This window comes from Bradysia coprophila, unplaced genomic scaffold (genome assembly GCF_014529535.1).
Source record: "Bradysia coprophila strain Holo2 unplaced genomic scaffold, BU_Bcop_v1 contig_358, whole genome shotgun sequence".
In the NCBI taxonomy this organism is placed as follows: Eukaryota; Metazoa; Arthropoda; class Insecta; order Diptera; family Sciaridae; genus Bradysia; species Bradysia coprophila.
Genome location: NW_023503616.1, coordinates 929,571 through 947,616, shown reverse-complemented (window position 1 = coordinate 947,616; position 18,046 = coordinate 929,571). Strand labels below are relative to the sequence as shown.

General features: G+C 37.5%; 2 protein-coding genes across 5 annotated transcripts; both read left to right on the top strand.

The window, feature by feature from the left end:
• Nucleotides 1–1,378: 1,378 nt before the first annotated feature.
• On the top strand, nucleotides 1,379–10,282 carry LOC119081677 (WD repeat-containing protein 7). Of its 4 annotated transcripts, XM_037190763.1 has the most exons (28): nucleotides 1,379–1,438; nucleotides 1,675–1,839; nucleotides 1,898–2,108; nucleotides 2,180–2,323; nucleotides 2,392–2,620; nucleotides 2,691–2,823; nucleotides 3,099–3,131; nucleotides 4,154–4,247; nucleotides 4,315–4,483; nucleotides 4,544–4,786; nucleotides 4,848–4,926; nucleotides 5,031–5,172; nucleotides 5,238–5,332; nucleotides 5,394–5,630; nucleotides 5,689–5,849; nucleotides 5,910–6,004; nucleotides 6,070–6,139; nucleotides 6,260–6,328; nucleotides 6,780–6,875; nucleotides 6,943–7,097; nucleotides 7,165–7,615; nucleotides 7,679–7,941; nucleotides 8,043–8,181; nucleotides 8,244–8,486; nucleotides 8,545–8,858; nucleotides 8,917–9,043; nucleotides 9,112–9,282; nucleotides 9,364–10,282. In XM_037190763.1, the coding sequence occupies exons 2-28, from the start codon at nucleotides 1,703–1,705 to the stop codon at nucleotides 9,534–9,536; spliced, it is 4,473 nt and encodes a 1,490-aa protein (XP_037046658.1). In that variant the 5' UTR covers nucleotides 1,379–1,438; nucleotides 1,675–1,702; the 3' UTR covers nucleotides 9,537–10,282. The 4 variants fall into 4 exon arrangements, with proteins under 4 accessions (XP_037046658.1, XP_037046659.1, XP_037046660.1 ...); XM_037190764.1 differs by lacking the exon at nucleotides 3,099–3,131; XM_037190765.1 differs by lacking the exon at nucleotides 6,260–6,328.
• A 1,041-nt stretch (nucleotides 10,283–11,323) lies between these two features.
• On the top strand, nucleotides 11,324–13,277 carry LOC119081676 (annexin B10-like). The gene is made up of 5 exons (XM_037190761.1): nucleotides 11,324–11,500; nucleotides 11,972–12,353; nucleotides 12,411–12,737; nucleotides 12,795–12,976; nucleotides 13,034–13,277. Exons 1-5 carry the CDS (start codon nucleotides 11,489–11,491, stop codon nucleotides 13,088–13,090), a joined length of 960 nt encoding a protein of 319 aa, XP_037046656.1. The 5' UTR covers nucleotides 11,324–11,488; the 3' UTR covers nucleotides 13,091–13,277.
• The last annotated feature ends 4,769 nt before the right edge of the window (nucleotides 13,278–18,046 follow it).

Below are 18,046 nucleotides of genomic sequence, written 5' to 3'. Positions count from 1 at the left end.
ATGAATCGATTCAACCAGCTGTGTATTTGTGTACACGTCTGACAACCGATTTTTTTTTCTGGCCTGATTGAGGCTCGAACCACCGACACTGACAACTCAATCGAATATTGGAAAGCAAACGTGCTAACCATTACGCCATTGAGTCGCTAACAGTATAAACACTTAAGTATAGTTTCCACTTAAAAAGAGCACTCCGTTTGGCCTCCGTTTACATGACAGTTATAAAATAGAACAAAGGAACTGTCACGTAAACGGAGTAAAAAACTGAAATAAATTCAATTTCCACTGTTTCCACTCCGTTTGCTTGACAGTTCTTTTGTTTTATTTTACAACTGTCATGTAGACGGAGGCTAAACGGAGTGCTCTTTTTAAGTGGAAACTATACTTTATAAGGCAATGTGTTTGTATGAGCTGAAAAACTGCTGGAGCAAATTGCATCACATTTATAATTGTCCTTGAGAGTTCAATGACGTTCAAATGACATTTACTGAAAAAATAAAATATTCCTTGTCCTTGTCGTCTGCAAATGGGGCGTGGGGTAATCTGGCACACGGTGCAAAAACAACGCATTTGTATGCTTACTAAGTGGACCGAAAGTAAAGAAATGTCAATTCAAGGGGCGAAAGCGAATGCTTTCGCCCCGCGAATTGACAGCTTTACTTTTGGTCCTCTTAGTAAGCATACAAAACTTAATACGTAACTCTTTCGGCCTACTCAATCGATACGTAAATAACTATTATATGCTTCCTACCGCGAGACGAAAGAAAAAAATGTAAACCCACGGGCCGAAAGTGACAGAAAAATGTAAGCCAAAGGGGCGAAAGCGAAGCATTACATTTTTCAACTTTCATCCCCAGTAGGCAGCATGTCAAAATTAATACGTAACTCTTTCGGCCTACTCAATCGATACGTAAATAACTATTATAGCGACGTAAAAGGTGAACTTGTACACGATTTTCTGATACCAAAATTTTGTAAAAGTAGTCACTCGATGACAGGACTAATAAGCATTTGCGGCATTGCGTGTGGGACTTCATTTTTCACATAGTTGAAAAGTACGTTCACCGTGTGACAGATTGGCAGGCAAATGGGCAGGCACAGATTCAAGGCCATAAACTGTACCTAATACTGTTAAAATGACCTCAAGTTTAAAATCTTGACATTGTATAGTATGTAGTACATACAGACACTCCAGTAGAGTTACCATCACTGCAATCATGCCACACACCAAGCATAGTATTTTTTTTTTCAAAAGTCACCGCGCTTAAAATCGTAAACCTGATTTCGAACATTCTCGTTTGACATACGAAGTGTCAAAATCACATGATTACATCGAAATATGGTTGATCTACTTTGCAAATGTCAAATGTTTTGAAAATAAAAAATATGAAAAAGTGAAAAATCATAGAATTTAGAAGAAAAATATTTAGAAATCAAGGTAATTTCTATGTGAATACACACCCAACCGTCTAATGATTAAATGAATGTTCAAGTTTTCCAAATTTACATGAAGTAAATGGCAGAAATGACCAACTGAATATTGATTCTGAGTTTTATTATTGATTTTATTACGCTGCATTTGTCACCCAATGTTGTCTTCAAATTAATTTAAATTTTGCTCCACTAAACAGTTAATCATTAAAAATGCAATTCATTTAATTGTCATTTGAACAGTGTACCGGATACGGAAAATCTATCAAAAATGGTTAGCAACAGTTTAGTTGTGCCAGTTGTATTGTGGGGCCCGTACCAGCCAACCCATTGCGTATCGAGTGTATTTCTATCGAAGGATCAGAAAACACTTGCCACAGGATGCTACGACGGACAAATCTGCTTATGGTTCGTGAACCAAACATAAAACCGTAGTGACATGATTAAATGACCATGACTCATTTAGGAAAGTTGACCCTGATACGTTGAAAATGACCCCGAGATGTCTGCTAGTTGGTCATACGGCTCCCGTACTGTGTCTGGCTCCTGCTTCGATCATTCAAGACAATAATTTTCTTGTCAGCTCTTCAGAGAGTGGTGAAATGTGTACATGGGATTTGGTTGATGGAAAATGCAAAGAGAATGCGAAGTTGTCTCAAGTACACACAAGTATTCAGGTAATAACAAAATGCTGCCTTCTTGAGACAGGCCTAACGAATTAGTTTAATATTTTCACTTACCAATAAAGGGATATCATATGTCCAATTGTGACGATATTCGGCTCTTCTGCGTTGGTTATTATGCTGAAATAATGGTCATGGATCCATTCAGTTTGGAAGTCATTTTCTCTCTCAGCTCCAAAGTCAAACCCGATTGGATATCAGCAATTCACGTAAGTAAATTGCATAATTTTCTGTCGGATTTGTATGCTGACTGCTGAGCCTGTCTTCATATCTTCAGGTTTTGAGACCATCGAAACGAAAGGATGATGTAGTTCTTGCCATCACAACCACTGGAACGGTTAAAGTGTGGACATTGATTGGAAACGAGAATAAATATTCGGAACCGATCTACGAGAATGAGTCAAAGCAGATTCGTTGTTTGAATGCGATCAGTTTGAATTGTTGTGCTCAGAATCAGCGTACAGTTTTGATTGTTTGTGCAAAATACTGGCAGATTTATGATGCTGGTAAGAGATTTATTTTGAGGTTGAATTGTGGATGGCTGGATGGCTTCTCAAAATTGATTAACATTTTCAGGCGACTTCACCGTACTTTGTAGTGTTATATCACCGTCCGGTGAACGTTGGCTGGGTGGAGATTTTCTTGCAAATGATCGCGTTATTCTGTGGTCCGATGAGGGGAAAGGATATTTGTATCGGCTGCCAGCGAAGTAAGTGAACTCGTTTTTGTTGTATAGTCATCATCAATGCTAATATCCATCAATTTAGTTATACATTTTCAAAACGAAAACGTTAAATCGGCATTTCCAATCAATTTTTTTGTTAAATTCGAATGGCTCCAAATTTTTTGACTTAAAACAATTTTTATTCTGAGGAATAGTTTTACTCAATTTTTTTTATCATTTTGCTTTAAGTCCGCCAAGGCAAACAAATTTATTAATTTTGTTTTTCTATTTTTGTTGTTATTTTTTTATACCCATTTTAGCGCACTGCCTGGAAAAATACCGAACAGTAGTAGGTTAGCTAAGTTCACTTCATTTTTATAGACTTCATGATTGGTAAAGTTTGCTTGAATTCTTGCGTGCTTTTAGTGAAAATTAGATGGTTTGATTTGTGTATTGCTTGCACCTAAGACTGTTTCCTTTTCTCCTTAATAATCACTTGTCAATAACACAACAATGATATACAATTTTGTGCAACAATATCAAAGTTCTTGAACGTACCCGGCTTATAAATTTCTTGTTTTTTCGCGTCGCCATATAGGGTCAGTGTACCAATGTCAGGACATGTATAAGAAGTCGGGCACTCATTGTTATTTCGTTGATAACATTTTTTTTGGTGAATGGAAGAACAATATGTTTTCCCGTGGCCGATTACTCATACTTGTCCGGTCACTGGTACAATGACTCTATTTAATGCATCAACATCTCATGGACGGATCGTACTAGTAGTGGCTGAATCTATTTTATCTTTTCTGATATAAACATGAATGTGCTGAGGTGTCTATTCGTAAAATGATTCAGATGGCACATCGCTACATCTGTTTATCTGGATGATTATTTTGAAAATCTCTTCCCTTTTGTTTGTGATCGAAAAGTCCTCCTATGCTTGTCATTCTAACCCAACTTTCACTTCTCTGACATCTACGCAACTTTTATTTAGGTTATCTAAATTAGGTTAATTTGCTTCAATCCACTAACCAAACAGTAAATGATAATTTTATCATTTTCGTATTTTATTTACCAAAATCAGCGCGTCGTAGATTATTCATGTGTGTTGTGCATATGTGTCTAATGTTTCAGTTAATTTGCTCATCTATCTGAGCGATTGGCAAGAATTTTATCATCTTGTACTCGATGTAATCTAACGATCTACAAATTTGTGTTTTTCTATCGATGTAAAGTACAACTTTTCGATGTCGATCTATGAAACGAAAATAATTTTTGGTAGAAAGACAGCTGTTTGTTTTTCGATGTTTGAAGTGTTTTTCCACCGTAAATATCGATGCAAATTTAAACCTTGACCATTCGAACGTTTTAGTTGTATACCCGATAACAAGGAATTCCATTCGCCGTCCATTGGAAAGGATCAACCACTGTTGTACTGTATTTTACCGAGTGGAGCAGGTGAAAGGGTGAGTCAGTTATTTTTCGTTCAATTGTATGACACACAAGCCAATCAATATATTATCGAATTGGCAGCCGTTATCATGTCCACCAGCTATGAAAATGGTGACGACGACTCGCGGTGGAAAATCGCAGAAATATCTGTTGCGCGGAGATTCCGAAGGTTACGTTACGCTATGGTCCGTACCAGACATTTCCATTGACAATATTAAGGAGTTGCATCTGAGCCAGGCCACCCCGAAATGTTTGTCCAACTAAAACCTTTGACGACAATCGAAATTAATTATTTTTTTTTGCATTGAAGCAATGCTACCAACGATATGCACCAGTCTGAGCGATGCATGGGAATTGATGAATCCGTCGCCCGTTGGTATTTTAGATCAGCTCAATCATCCCGGAGAAACGTCGGTGAAGTTAACGGCAAGCATTTATTTACCGCAACAAAGTCGCTTGGTTGTGGGTAGGGAAGATGGATCCATTATTATTGTGCCCGCTACGCAAACTGTAATGTTGCAGCTGTTACATTTGAATCATCAAAATTTCAATGGTAAAATATTCTTGTCTTATCGGCATCTACGGAACTGTGAGCTTGAATCTGTTTTTTCTAGACTGGCCACCGCATCAAATTTTGTCGGGTCATCGAGGCCGCGTTAATTGTTTGTTGTGTCCATCATTAGCCCATTCCAGGTCAGTAATAGACAAATGATTCGTTTATGTCAATGTTTTTCCTGTCAATTTTATGATAATATCCTCACTGCCCAAGCAATAACGTGTGTCTTCTTTAACTGTAGATACGATAAATCCCATTTACTTTCTGGTGGTGTTGATTTCGCTGTATGCTTATGGGATTTATATAGTGGTTCATTACTGCATCGATTCTGTGTGCATGCCGGTGAAATAACACAACTTCTTGTTCCTCCAAATTCGTGCAGTGTAAGTTTCAGTTAATGGTGGTCGTTTCATTGAAAGTGCTGTCTAACTTAAAATCCTTACTTCAGCCACGAATTCAGAAGTGCATCTGTTCAGTTGCATCGGATCATTCAGTGACTTTGCTTAGTTTAACGGAAAGGAAATGCGTAACGTTGGCAAGCAGGTTAGTAGTAACCATAAAAATAACAAAAATTTGATATCAAAAACCGATCGAATTCATTTAGGCACTTGTTCCCTGTGGTTAACATAAAATGGAGACCGTTAGATGATTTTCTAATCGTTGGCTGTTCGGATGGTTCGGTTTATGTTTGGCAAATGGAAACCGGACATTTGGATCGAGTTCTACATGGTATGCTTGCCGAAGAAGTTCTATCAGCTTGTGATGAAAATGCTGCCGATTCTTCGCCGCACGGATCTACATCCGAATTGGGACTGGCTAATCCGGCCGTACACTTCTTTAGGTAAGTTCTTAGTCGAAACAAAAAATGACGATTGACTGAACGTTCCCGGTCGTTGTAGGGGACTACGTCATCGGAATTTGTCCGCTATCAGACATGCAACGCAACGAGGAATAACTCAATTGCAGCAGTTGCAATCTCATAATCAAAACGATAATATCTACATGTTGAAAAACCGAAGCAGCCCATTGACCATTCAAGGGCTTCGAACCAATCCGAAAGGTATGTGAAGTGGAATCACGTTGGGTGCATTAAATGACAGATTAAATTCCCTTAATTTAGACGCTGAAAGTCATATCCTGTTCTTCGACATTGAAGGTTTGATATTTGAGTTGATCAATGAGGAGTATGCCGCTTTAAGTCCCAATACATTGGAGGTATGCCCAATTCGATTAGAGGTTTTTACTAATTTTACTGATTGACTTACTGATTTGAATTTAAGGCGCAAGGACTTATTCCACCATCGAATACCGGTCAACCCACCCAGGCGGATGCATCCAAAAAGATCTCCGGTAAGAACATTTTGTTATAACCATTTCGGTAAAACAGAAAAACTTGTAGCTCGTTGTACGAAATCGTGATGATTTAAGCGAACCAAAATTAATCCTTGAAAATTGAATTTACATGCAAAGATTTCTTTGGACGCGTTAAAAACAAAGCTGGAGACATGGAAAAAATTCTTAAAGAGAAAGACAAACATGGTTTGTGTCTTATTTGTTTAAAACTTTCTTGCAATTTCTAAGTTAGAGTGGCACTTTGCGAGCACAACCTTACTTTCGTTCATTGTTTTTCTATATGCAAACGGGAGCACAATTTTGTTTTGTCGATTGGAATCACAATTTATTTTACGTTTATTTTCGAGCCCATTTTGATTTATCCTTTAGGCATGAGTTTTGACACATTCATTTTCTGATTTCCATTTAAAATCATAAATGCGTACGCCAGCAAAAGGAGGCAGAAAATGGCGTTACTATGAGAGCTGTCGCACCCGCAGTAGAAATTATTTCGCTTTGTTTTAATTTGTTTTTCTTTCGCTCGTTTCTAGGTATTCGTTCCGATTAACGGTCAATCATTTTTCCATTTATTTATTCGCCATCATCTCTTCCACGATCTAAATTCCGTTTCCTAATCAAAAACATTAATAATCTCTAGGAATACTACAGAAGATGAAGGAGGGCGCCGAAAATGTTGAAAAGAAGATTCAAGCAAAAGTGGAAAGTCTAAAAAATGTGAACGATGGAAACAAAGGTGAGTGACCAAATCAACGCTTTCGTCAGCCCTACATACTAAACACCTCTCTCTTAACATCTCTCAGAATCAACCGAAACATTGAAGAAATTTTTCCCACGCATGGAAGCGACACATGTGATGGAAGTTTCCCAACTACTATTATCTCTGCTACATTCCTGGGGATTGGATCCCCATTTGGACAAGGTTTGCGAAACCCAACTTGGGTTACTACGACCGATGGTGAGTCAACCACATACCTTCCTTCGATTCCAACGTTCCAACATTAAATACGAAATTCTACTAACAGATTCCAGTCACCTTCGGAGTATTAAGCAAAAGCGGTTACATGTCGCTGTTGTTGCCGACATGGCAAAACGATTTAACTGTCGATACAATGAATCCACCGTCGGATCTTCAACTCGAAAAATCATTGCCGGCAGAGCTTGTGCGCCAGGAAAATCTAACCAGGCTCTTCACCCACCGTTTGCATTGGGAATTGAGTACAACACTAACTTCGAACCATTTACTGGCCATGGTCGCAATGTCCAATACGTTGATGTCAATGACAATGGCTACATTTATACCCGAACATGAACGAGCCAAAAAATTGCAACGACAATCGACTAGAGTGAATGCTTCGTGGACGAATGAGGATCATGAGGAGCAGTATACGCAGCAGCAAGCTCAAATTAAACAGGGATGGAGTTTATTGTCCACACATCACTGTTTCCTTTTGCCAGATAAAATTGACGCTCTGGGTAAGATCCGATGAAATCCGATTTTTCTCTCTGAACAGTAAGTTACATCGATTGTACTTACAGAGCCTCGGAACTTTAAACGTCCACAAGTTGAGATGATGGTACGCAGCTGGCAACATCATTGCATTGAAATCAGAGAAGCAGCTCAGCAAATCCTTTTGGGAGAATTGGGACGAATGGGAAAGAAAGGTCGAAAGCAATTAGTGGAAAGCTGGGCACAATATTTACCATTATACACGCATACGGAACCCATCGCTCAGTCAGCTACAAATACGACTCAGCCGAGTACTCCAGGAACACCTGTACCGCAAGCAACAGAACCGAATGTAAATTTCTTTTAGTGTTGTAGTGCTGAGTGTTGCTCGTCATGCAACCTCATGACAGCGTTTTACATAAAGTTTCTCAATGAAATTTTCTCGTCTTGCAGCCTGAGGAGTATGAAGAGGAAGAAGAAGAAGTGATCAGAAAGCCTTCCAGCTTGGCAGAGTTGAAACGCAAACAAACAACGGCTGTGGTATTACTGGGAGTCATTGGAGCAGAGTTCGGCCAAGATATATCTACAGACAGTAAGCGACAACAAAATTGGATAATGTTTACGAATGGGGTTTGAGTGTTCTCATTATCGTAGGCACAAATGCGGCAGCAAAGAAATCGAATGACCAAAGAAGAAAGAGTTCCGTTGTTGAAGGCTTCGGAATCGGAAACAATAATTTAGCCCGCTTGACATCAATGGCACTGACACATTTACTATTGGCACCACCAACACCGAAACTCCCAGCTCATACACCATTGCGTCGGGCAGCTATTGATTTGATTGGTCGAGGCTTTACGGTTTGGGAACCATATCTGGATGTCAGCAAAGTTCTTTTGGGTAAATATTATTGCAACAGGAACCATTGCATCAACATCTCATTCGGGGTTTTTCACAGGTTTGCTGGAAACATGCTGTGACGCAAGTCGCTTGATTCCGAGTTTCAATACAAAATTGCCATTAACGCCACAAGCTGATGCTTGTCGTACAGCTCGACACGCCCTACGTCTGATAGCTACAGCGCGACCGGCCGCATTTATTACAACAATGGCTCGTGAAGTGGCCCGATACAATGCGCTTCAACAGAACGCACAAACAATTTCGGTTCCATTGACCCAATTGGTGTTGTACCGTGCAAAGAAGGAGATTTTACATTGTGTGGAAATGTTGATCGATAAAATGCAAACGGAAATGGCTAATTTGTTGGTTGAGGTGAGTGGTGGTGAGATGTTCGTGTAATTTGATCTTGAATATCTCATATTGTTACCAGGTAATGGACATCACATTACATTGCGTAGATGCATCAGATTTGAAAACTAAAGGTTTGAACGAGGTGTGTCCATCGATTTGTAAATTCAATCAAATATCTCATTGTGCAGCTACTAGGCGAATAGCTGGTAAGTTCGCTTTTTATTGTAATTTTATGTAACAACCGGAATAATTTCTATTGAAAATTGAAATCTAGTGGGTGCCAGCAATGGTCATTTAGCAATATACGAACTGCGTCAAAATAAATGCCAAATGATACCTGCTCATAAGAAACCAATAACCGCTCTAGCATTCAGTCCTGATGGCAAATTTTTGGTCAGCTATTCATGCGGTGAAAATGGTTTATCGTTCTGGCAAACGAGTACCGGTAAGTCAACTATCTTGTGATAACCGAAACCATACGAAAAAGACGAGGCCGAATGAAATCCCCGTTTTTAATTTTCCTCAGGAATGTTCGGTTTGGGACAGTCGCAAACGCGTTGCATTAAAGGATACTCAACCGCTCCCATTCCGGACGTTAGTCGACTGAATCCGATGCGTTTGGCCAAATTGATTTGGATCAACAATCGAACGGTTACGTTGATGTTGGCCGATGGGTCCGAGACGAGATTCAATGTTTAGATTGTAAGGCAGTTCAGTTTTATCGTGCAAGAGAATTTTATTGTTGAATTTTATTCGAGAAAGATTTTATTCAAATTTAAAAATATATTAAGTGATATGTCTAAGGGTAGCCATATAGATCCCGGCTCTTCTCAGTGTGTGTGTGTGTGTGATGGGTCGGTAGTCACTGGCCAGGTCTATTATTGGGAATTTTAATTCTGAAAGGTTTTGAAAAAAAAAATCAGAAAATTCTTTAAGGCGCCCTACATCACAATAAAAACATTTAGCGATGTACATTGACACACAACCTTAAGAATTTTTCGACATTTTTTCGGAATTTTTAGGAACTAAAATTCCTAATCCTCGGTATCGGCGAACTTGGAATGTTGTTTTATCAACTAATCCATCATAGACCGTTTTCTTAAGCACTGAATGGTCGCCAACGTAAAGGAATCGTTGCTACAACAGCCGTATTAAAAGCTCGTAATTGTATTCAAAATCTTGATCAGTCTATGTGTTTCCCGGACAACTGAGTTGGGCAAAATTCCTCGTAGTCAGTATTTAAAGGTACGTTTGAAGACAGTTAACATAACGAGAAGAGTGTGGTGTCAATGTAATAAATGTTCATAAACTTTTTTTTTTCTTATTTACTCATTAAGGCAAGCATCTGTCTATTTATTTAAATATTATACCATTGAGTTTAAGCATTCTATTTTCATGCATCAAACAACAAAAGTATTCAAATAAATAAATTGTTAATAAATGTTTGAAAGACTTTTCTTTAGATTCTTCATTGAAATATAAAAAAAGTCGAATGGTGGCATTGTCGGAACGAGTACTCCTTAGAGTTCTACGGTAAGTTTGAGTGTGACAATAGGTAAGCATGTTCAATAATTTTATTCGATTGATAAAATATCGATTGTTTCCTTAGAATCGATTATCGATACTTTCAGAAAATCAATGTCACTCGAATGTCACGTCACATTGATAAGCGATAAATATTGACTGATAGTCGGTAAATTTTGACTGATAATTCCATAGATATCGATTGATAATCCGATTATCAGTCGATATTTATCGATCATCGATAAAAGACTCGATTGATATTGAACCGACTATATGAAAATTTTATCATCGATTGATGACATTTTTCAGTGAACATGTCTAACAATCAAATTCGTAAGATGTGTATAGTCGCCACACAATAAATCTATCCCTGAGACAGCTTCTGTTGCTGTAAATAAAACAATGGATCTAGTATGGAAGAATTACTATTACTGCACTATTGAAATTTGAAACGAACGATCACAAATTGTAATTCTTTACTGAGATCAAATTTTTGGCATAGAATGTTTTACTTCGAACATTTAGTACAGCTTTATCTGTGGTACGGTATAGAGGGTTTTACTTCGGATATTTAGCACAGTTTTAGCTGTGGTACACTGTTGTTTTAGTGTCAAGTTAGTATAGTTGATCTGTGGGACACAATATATTTTCAACACACCTGTGTAGTGTTATAACTAAGTAAAACACTATAGATTGTTTTACTTCGTTATAACACTAACACAAGTGTGTTGAAAATTCTCTGCGTCCCACAGGTCAACTGTACTAAATTAACTTGACACTGAAACCCTCTATTATACAATTTTTCATATAGTTTTACTGGTATACAAACTATACCGGTGCCACCAAAAAAAGTTCGAATATACCCACACTCACATCAATTTTTTATTAATTCCAAAGAGAAACGTTATAATACAAGACATAATGAGCTGAAGAGAACAAATGTATTTGAATCATACAAATCGTCATCAAAATAGATATACCAAAAGCCGAAAGCTTTCGGATATATAAGTTGTTAATACATGTTCCGACGACACAAAATTTTAGTTTGATTTCTATCGTGCCTTCGTTTGCTGCATCGCGCCGGTTGTTTATTTGGTCAAATAAAAATAAAAAAACATTAAGTGAAAATGGCATTCAGTGTAAGTTGTGTGTTAAATTTCGTAATTAGACTCGATTAATATGTTGAACCAGAGCATTTTTGTTTACGTTATGAATATATTCTATGTTTTGCATACTGTGATATTTTAAGAAGAAATTGATGACTGTATACACGTCATTGCTGGAGAATTCCATTGTATAAAATTACAATGAAATTGAAGATGATTTTTGTGTATATGAAATCTTGTCATTTGACCCGTTACGAAACTAAGTACTTAATGAGGTGGAGAAATTTTTATTTTTCGAATGTTTCATTCAACGTGTTCTTGTATAAGTGAATGGGATATGTGGAGCGTATCACTTTCTCGCGTTACTTTATCACAAAATTTTCTTTATTTTGTTACAATTTGACCAGAGTTGGCCTCGGGTTCAAACAATAATGATATCACCAGAAATTCACATCCACACTGTAGTACAACGAATTTCATCTCGTCAATTTCTGATAATTTCAGGTTAATCCAACTGTCGTACCTTATGCAGAATTCAGTGCTAGCTCTGATGGTGACACCTTACGGGCAGCAATGAAAGGTTTTGGAACCGACGAGCAAACCATCATCGATATACTCACATCCCGTTCGAATAGTCAGCGGCAACAGATCGGCCAATACTTTACGAACTCCCTTGGCCGTGATATTATTGATGATTTGAAGAGTGAATTGGGTGGAAAATTCGAAGACGTTATTGTCGGTCTAATGCTACAGCCTGATCAGTACTTGTGCAAGCAGCTGAATAAGGCGATGGATGGTATCGGTACGAACGAAAGCACATTGGTTGAGATTTTGTGCACAAAAAGCAACGAAGAAGTGAAACGATTGGTTTCGGTTTACGAAGATAGTGAGTTACTTTGGGAGATAATTGTCGACTTACCTTACCGTAATTCATAAATTACAGTGTATGATCGCCCACTAGCTGAGCATTTGTGTAGTGAAACCGATGGATACTTCAGACGATTGTTAACTTTGATTATAACCGGTGTTCGTGATGAAACCGGAACGATTAATCCTGATGAGGCTAAGGAACAAGCGGCAGCACTCTACGCAGCTGGTGAAGCGAAACTGGGAACCGATGAAGAAGTCTTTAACCGCATATTCTCGCACAGTAGCTTCGCTCAGCTACGCTTGGTCTTCGAAGAGTATAAAAGTCTGTCTGGACAGACTATCGAACAAGCAGTTAAACATGAAATGGGAGGTGAATTAAAAGAGGCTATCATGGCGATAAGTAAGTATTTTCTCGCTCCATTTCAGTAGTATCGTAATTAGAAAAGTTTTCTTTTAGTTGAATGTGTCCAGTCACCATCTGCATTCTTTGCGAAACGGCTGAACGATGCAATGAGTGGCGCTGGAACCGACGACTCAACGCTAATTCGTATAATTGTTAGCCGTTCGGAAATTGATCTGGGCACAATCAAAGACGAATATGAGAGAATATATAACCGGACTTTGTTGAGTGCAGTTAAGGTTCGATTTTGAGATTTTTTCATAGTAGAGGGTAAGAAGAAACTTTTCCATTTTTAGAACGAAACATCTGGTGATTATAAACATGCATTATGTGCAATCATCGGCGACGCATAATGATTTGGTTGCTGTTATGCCGTGATGTCTAATTTTACATTTTATTTATAAATTCATCAAATTTCTTCGTGTATACCTTAGAGATCGTGTGTCTTCTCATCCAGGAAGTGTGGAAAAGTATTTTATAAAAGTATCACTATTGCTACTCAACTCATATTAATGAAAGTAAAAGCAAGTTGCACAAAAAGAATTCTTTTTTCTTAAAAATTTAGTCAGATTCTAAAGTTAATTCAGGTTTGGACTCATTTTAAATTCGAATCGTCGTAATAATCCGATAATTTTATTTGTGAATGCTGAATGCACACTGGGATCGAAATTCCGCTTCGGCTTGAGTCTGTTTTCCATTCTCGGGATCTCCAAGGTTTACATATAATAATAGAAAATCCTACCATAAGCCAGTTCTACAATAACGACTTTCAAGTTGAAATTGAACTAAAATTAAAAGATACGCAAAAATGGACGAAAATGCCTGCAATCAAATTAAATATGAACATTAAGAGAAACGTCAGATGATACCCAAAACCAATACCGCAAACAAAATCGGTCTGCCGATGGTAAACAATCCATTTGCTTCGCAATGGGGTTGCCGGTGTAGAATTCGCAAAGAAAGTGTGACGATCTGAAATTGATTTTTAAGGATAAGCGACAGGAGCTCAGGGTTATTGAACGTAAAATCAATATCCATTCCATAGACAGTATGTTGAATCATATGACCATTGGATACATAGTTTTGGTTATACCTGCAATATTTTTCACGACAAAGCTTTTCGATTTTGATCAAAGCAGAATAGTCCAAATTTGAATAAATCATGAACCGAAGCGATAGCGGAGGTTCGTGACGCTAGTCGACTCCATAAGAAAAGAAACGGGAACAACGAAAGTTTTACAAAAAAAAATGCGTCACAAGTGGCAGATGCTGAGGAAACCTCTCATACGACAATAATCATCTGCCACTTTGTGACACATTTTTAGACCCGTACGAAGTACTGGGGTCTTATAGGTTTACGCATACGTTTGTAACACGTCGAATTGGACTCCCTGAGTAAGGGGAAACCTATTGTGGTTGTCTAGAGATGCCAAATCCGCGAAAAAAAAATGTCCGTCTGTCCGTCTGTCCGTCTGTCTGTATGCACGATAACTTGAGTAAAACGCATCCGATTTTGAAAATTCTTTTTTTTCCCGTTTGGTAATGTCAAAAGACAGGCTAAGTTCGAAGATGAGTGATTTTGGATCGACCCCTCCCGAGCTGTGGCCCAATAAGTGCTTTACGGTTTTTCGAAGATATCTCCGGACATTTAAACGTTAAACTTGTAAGTGATACGTCAAATAAAAGGTATTTACAATACCGATCGACAAAAAAAAAGTTTATGGAAATCGGATGACCGACTCGTGAGTTAGACCCATTGGTGTGGAACAGGCACAGGGCGGCAAGCAGTTTTTGCTTGTAGGTCGGCCACATTTGAACATATTTCGTCTGTTTGAGCTTTATTAGATAGGTATTGACCGTACCAATCAGGGAAAATTTTTTTTATGAAATTATGTTCTCCGGAGCGTGAGCTAGGTCTCTTGGAGTGAGCTCTTATCTGGCTACTCGGAAGTACAGTGAACGTGGTGTATTTTGACAATATCTCGAGTAAATTTTGACCGAATTTCATGAATTTTTTTTTGTTTGAAAGGTATTAACGAATGTAAAGCGTCGGTACTATTTCCGGTCTCCTAACAAAATGGCTGCCGGCGGCCATATTGGATTTTAGTAAAATAGAAATATCTTGGGAAAAATGATACTCTGTTAACATGGAAATAATTTGTTATGTGTGTGGGGTTTCAGGGATTCCATATACGGACATCTATATATACCTATATACAGCTATATTGAGCTATATACAGGCATATAGAGCTATATAATAGCATATATTTATCTGTGAAATGTTTATTTATAGTGAAATATAGTTAAATATAGCGGTATATAGCTGTTTAAATAGGAATTTATGAAATTTGTCTTCGTACGGGGCTGTCTATATTGCCTCCGGCAATTTAGTTGTATATGATAACAAGGCAAAGAGTGGATAATGTAAGTGATTTTAAAGGGAGAATAGTTTTTCAGCAGAGAAGAAAATGAAGTAAGAGAAATGAAGAGTTTCACATTAAAGGCTTTTGATACGAATAGGTGTTTCGTAAGGGTCGGCGTTAGCTATGTTTTTTGTAAAACTTTCGTTGTAAAATCTCATCGGTAAACTTCTAGTCGACATATTTTCTTGTTAAAATTTTCTTGGTGAAAATTGATTACGTTGAGGCGCAGAATGCGTCACCAAAACCGATATCAAATGTTTTGGAAGTTTAATTTTTACTACACTAGCGTCACCTTTTCCTCTTTGAGGTTTTTGTGGGATTTTGTTATAGTGGCTCGTTCTGAGTAAAGAACCTAATATGGAGCCCATTTCGAAATGCCTGCATTGCGGGTCATTTTAGTTCTCTCATTTTGCTCTATCCTAACAAACGACCTATCCCCAATTGTTTTGTGGAGATATTCATTTCTCACCATGATCTACCACAATTGGTACAAGGTCCCAGACAAGAAATACATTTTATTTAAATATTGTACGAATGTGTTACCTGTACCTCTCTCTGAATTATTTTCTGTTCGTATAATGCGGCATTACTCTGCAGTAAAATGGCCGTTCGTATTGCCTTAATGTAAGAAAAAATTTCAAATGGTTTTCACAGTCGATCAAGTTTAAAATGTACCGATTTTTCCACTGAGTTTGAGATAGAGCATATGCTGTAAATTTCAATAACAAAAAAAGTCAGGTATCCCATGGCAACGGCCACACTTGTGATGGACGATTTTTCTGTCTTATTCACTAATTTAACGTACAAATAGAACAACTACAAGGAAACAAGTCTGGTGAGCCAAGAAACAAAATCATTTCATTACTTACATCGGTTGTGGCCCATACAATCGTTCCGGTTAGTGAAAGGATTATTGGAAAGACGTATATGTCACACACCTTAGACGTAAAAGTGGTAATATGATCATAAAGAACATACATTTGGTCAATAGTATGGAAACTATTCACATCAGATGAGCCGTCATTTGATTTCCTTAACCTTGTCATTCTTTCATCCAAAATCTGATATAATCGAGCACTGAATAACATACTACCACAGTAGAAGACACTAGTTATGATAGTGCTTGCCATATTTATCCACAAATTCAGGATTGCGTTTTGTGTTGCGTAGAAGAACGATACATTGTACTCAGACGTGCTGAATGCAATGGTCAAACATATTAATTGTACAGTTACAGACCAACATTTCTCCTTGCAGGAATTTCTCAATTTCGTATCGAAAAAACATGTCTTGAGATCACATTCTGGACCGGAAATCAGTTCACATAATTTCATAAACGAATTTATTGACTCAACGATTTTGCGTCTTTTAACCAGTTGAATGATGTACACGCAAAATGATTTGAAAAATTCAGTCAACTGATCAATAAGTAGGACTCGCTTCATCACTAAATCTTGTTCGATTCGAATAATCAAATCACATATGGCACAGACATGATATGTGAGGTAGGACCATAAAATAAGAGTGAAAAATATCGAGTAATACAATGATGCAGTAGTAAGAAAAGCCTTTCGTTTATCAAAATCGAAGTGGAACGGAATCAAGCCGGTTATTTTCAAGAAATTGTATGCAAACTGCACTAGTTTTTTCAAGCTGTATTTCATCTCGAATTTGCTTTTGAATACTAAACACGATCAGAGCTTACAATTTATTTCATGTGTGAAGGAATACATCAGAAGCTTATTCAGTATGAAAAGTACATTTCTGTTCTTTGTCAATATTATTGGAAAACCATGGGGAATCAAACAAAAATCAGTTGACGGTATGTACAAATGCACACTGTTAATTTCCACTCTATTACTATACACCAACGCACTTCAAGCATGAGTGGTACTCTAAATAGAGTGCTGAGTCTGGACAGTGTATCATACAAAAGTAAAACACTGTAAAAATCTTGTCATGTAAATAAGAGTATTTTCTGCAGCTGACCACTACGATCACTCATGCTTGAAGTGCGTTGATTACACGCAATATTGATTTAAAACTAACTTTTGCGTGTCACTACAAGGAATTTTATAATTAATTATCTATATACAGCCGCACCTGAAACTTGTAAGTATGTGGTGGGAAGAGCACCGAAAATATGTGGCATCAAATGGCTACCCTGTAATAGTGTAATTAAATTGAAACCATTTCATTTATTTGATAGCTCATTAATTGAACTTGTTGAAGTACGACATAACCAATTTTTAGAGCGAATCTCTTACTTCCTCGGTTTACAAATAACTTATCTCAGGGATTATTATTGGGAAAGTTAATTCTTAAATTAAGAAAATTCAGAAAAAATTCTGAAAATTCCGAGGAAATTCTGAAAATAATCTAGAATTTGCAAAAATTAGAACTGATCAGATCTGATCTACAGGCGGACACAGTAGCAGTAGTGCGTTTGCAAAAGTTCTTTCATTTTCAAATTTTCATTTTATTATGCTAACAGGCCGGACTGGCTCGAAAAAGCCCTTCGGGCGTTATATGAAGAAAATTTGCAAAGGGCCCTTCGTTGCTATTTACTCATACAAAATCAAAAAGGCGATCGTAGAGTATTATCCTATTACATGCAAGACAAAGGCTTCAACGGTATACATAGTAACGCCAATGGATGTATAGTTCAAAGCACAAAGCAAAACACTTTTTACTTTACTAGTGAGGTAAAGTGGCTATTCCCTCACTAGTGAAAACCTTTTCCCTCGCTCGTAAAGTAAAACGTTATACTTTACACGTGAAATAATTTGATATCTCGTATCCAGATGAGTAAAAGTATCCGAGGGCTTCAGCCCGATTACTTCACTGGTATAGTAATGTACTATTATTCTATTTATAGTTAGTGAC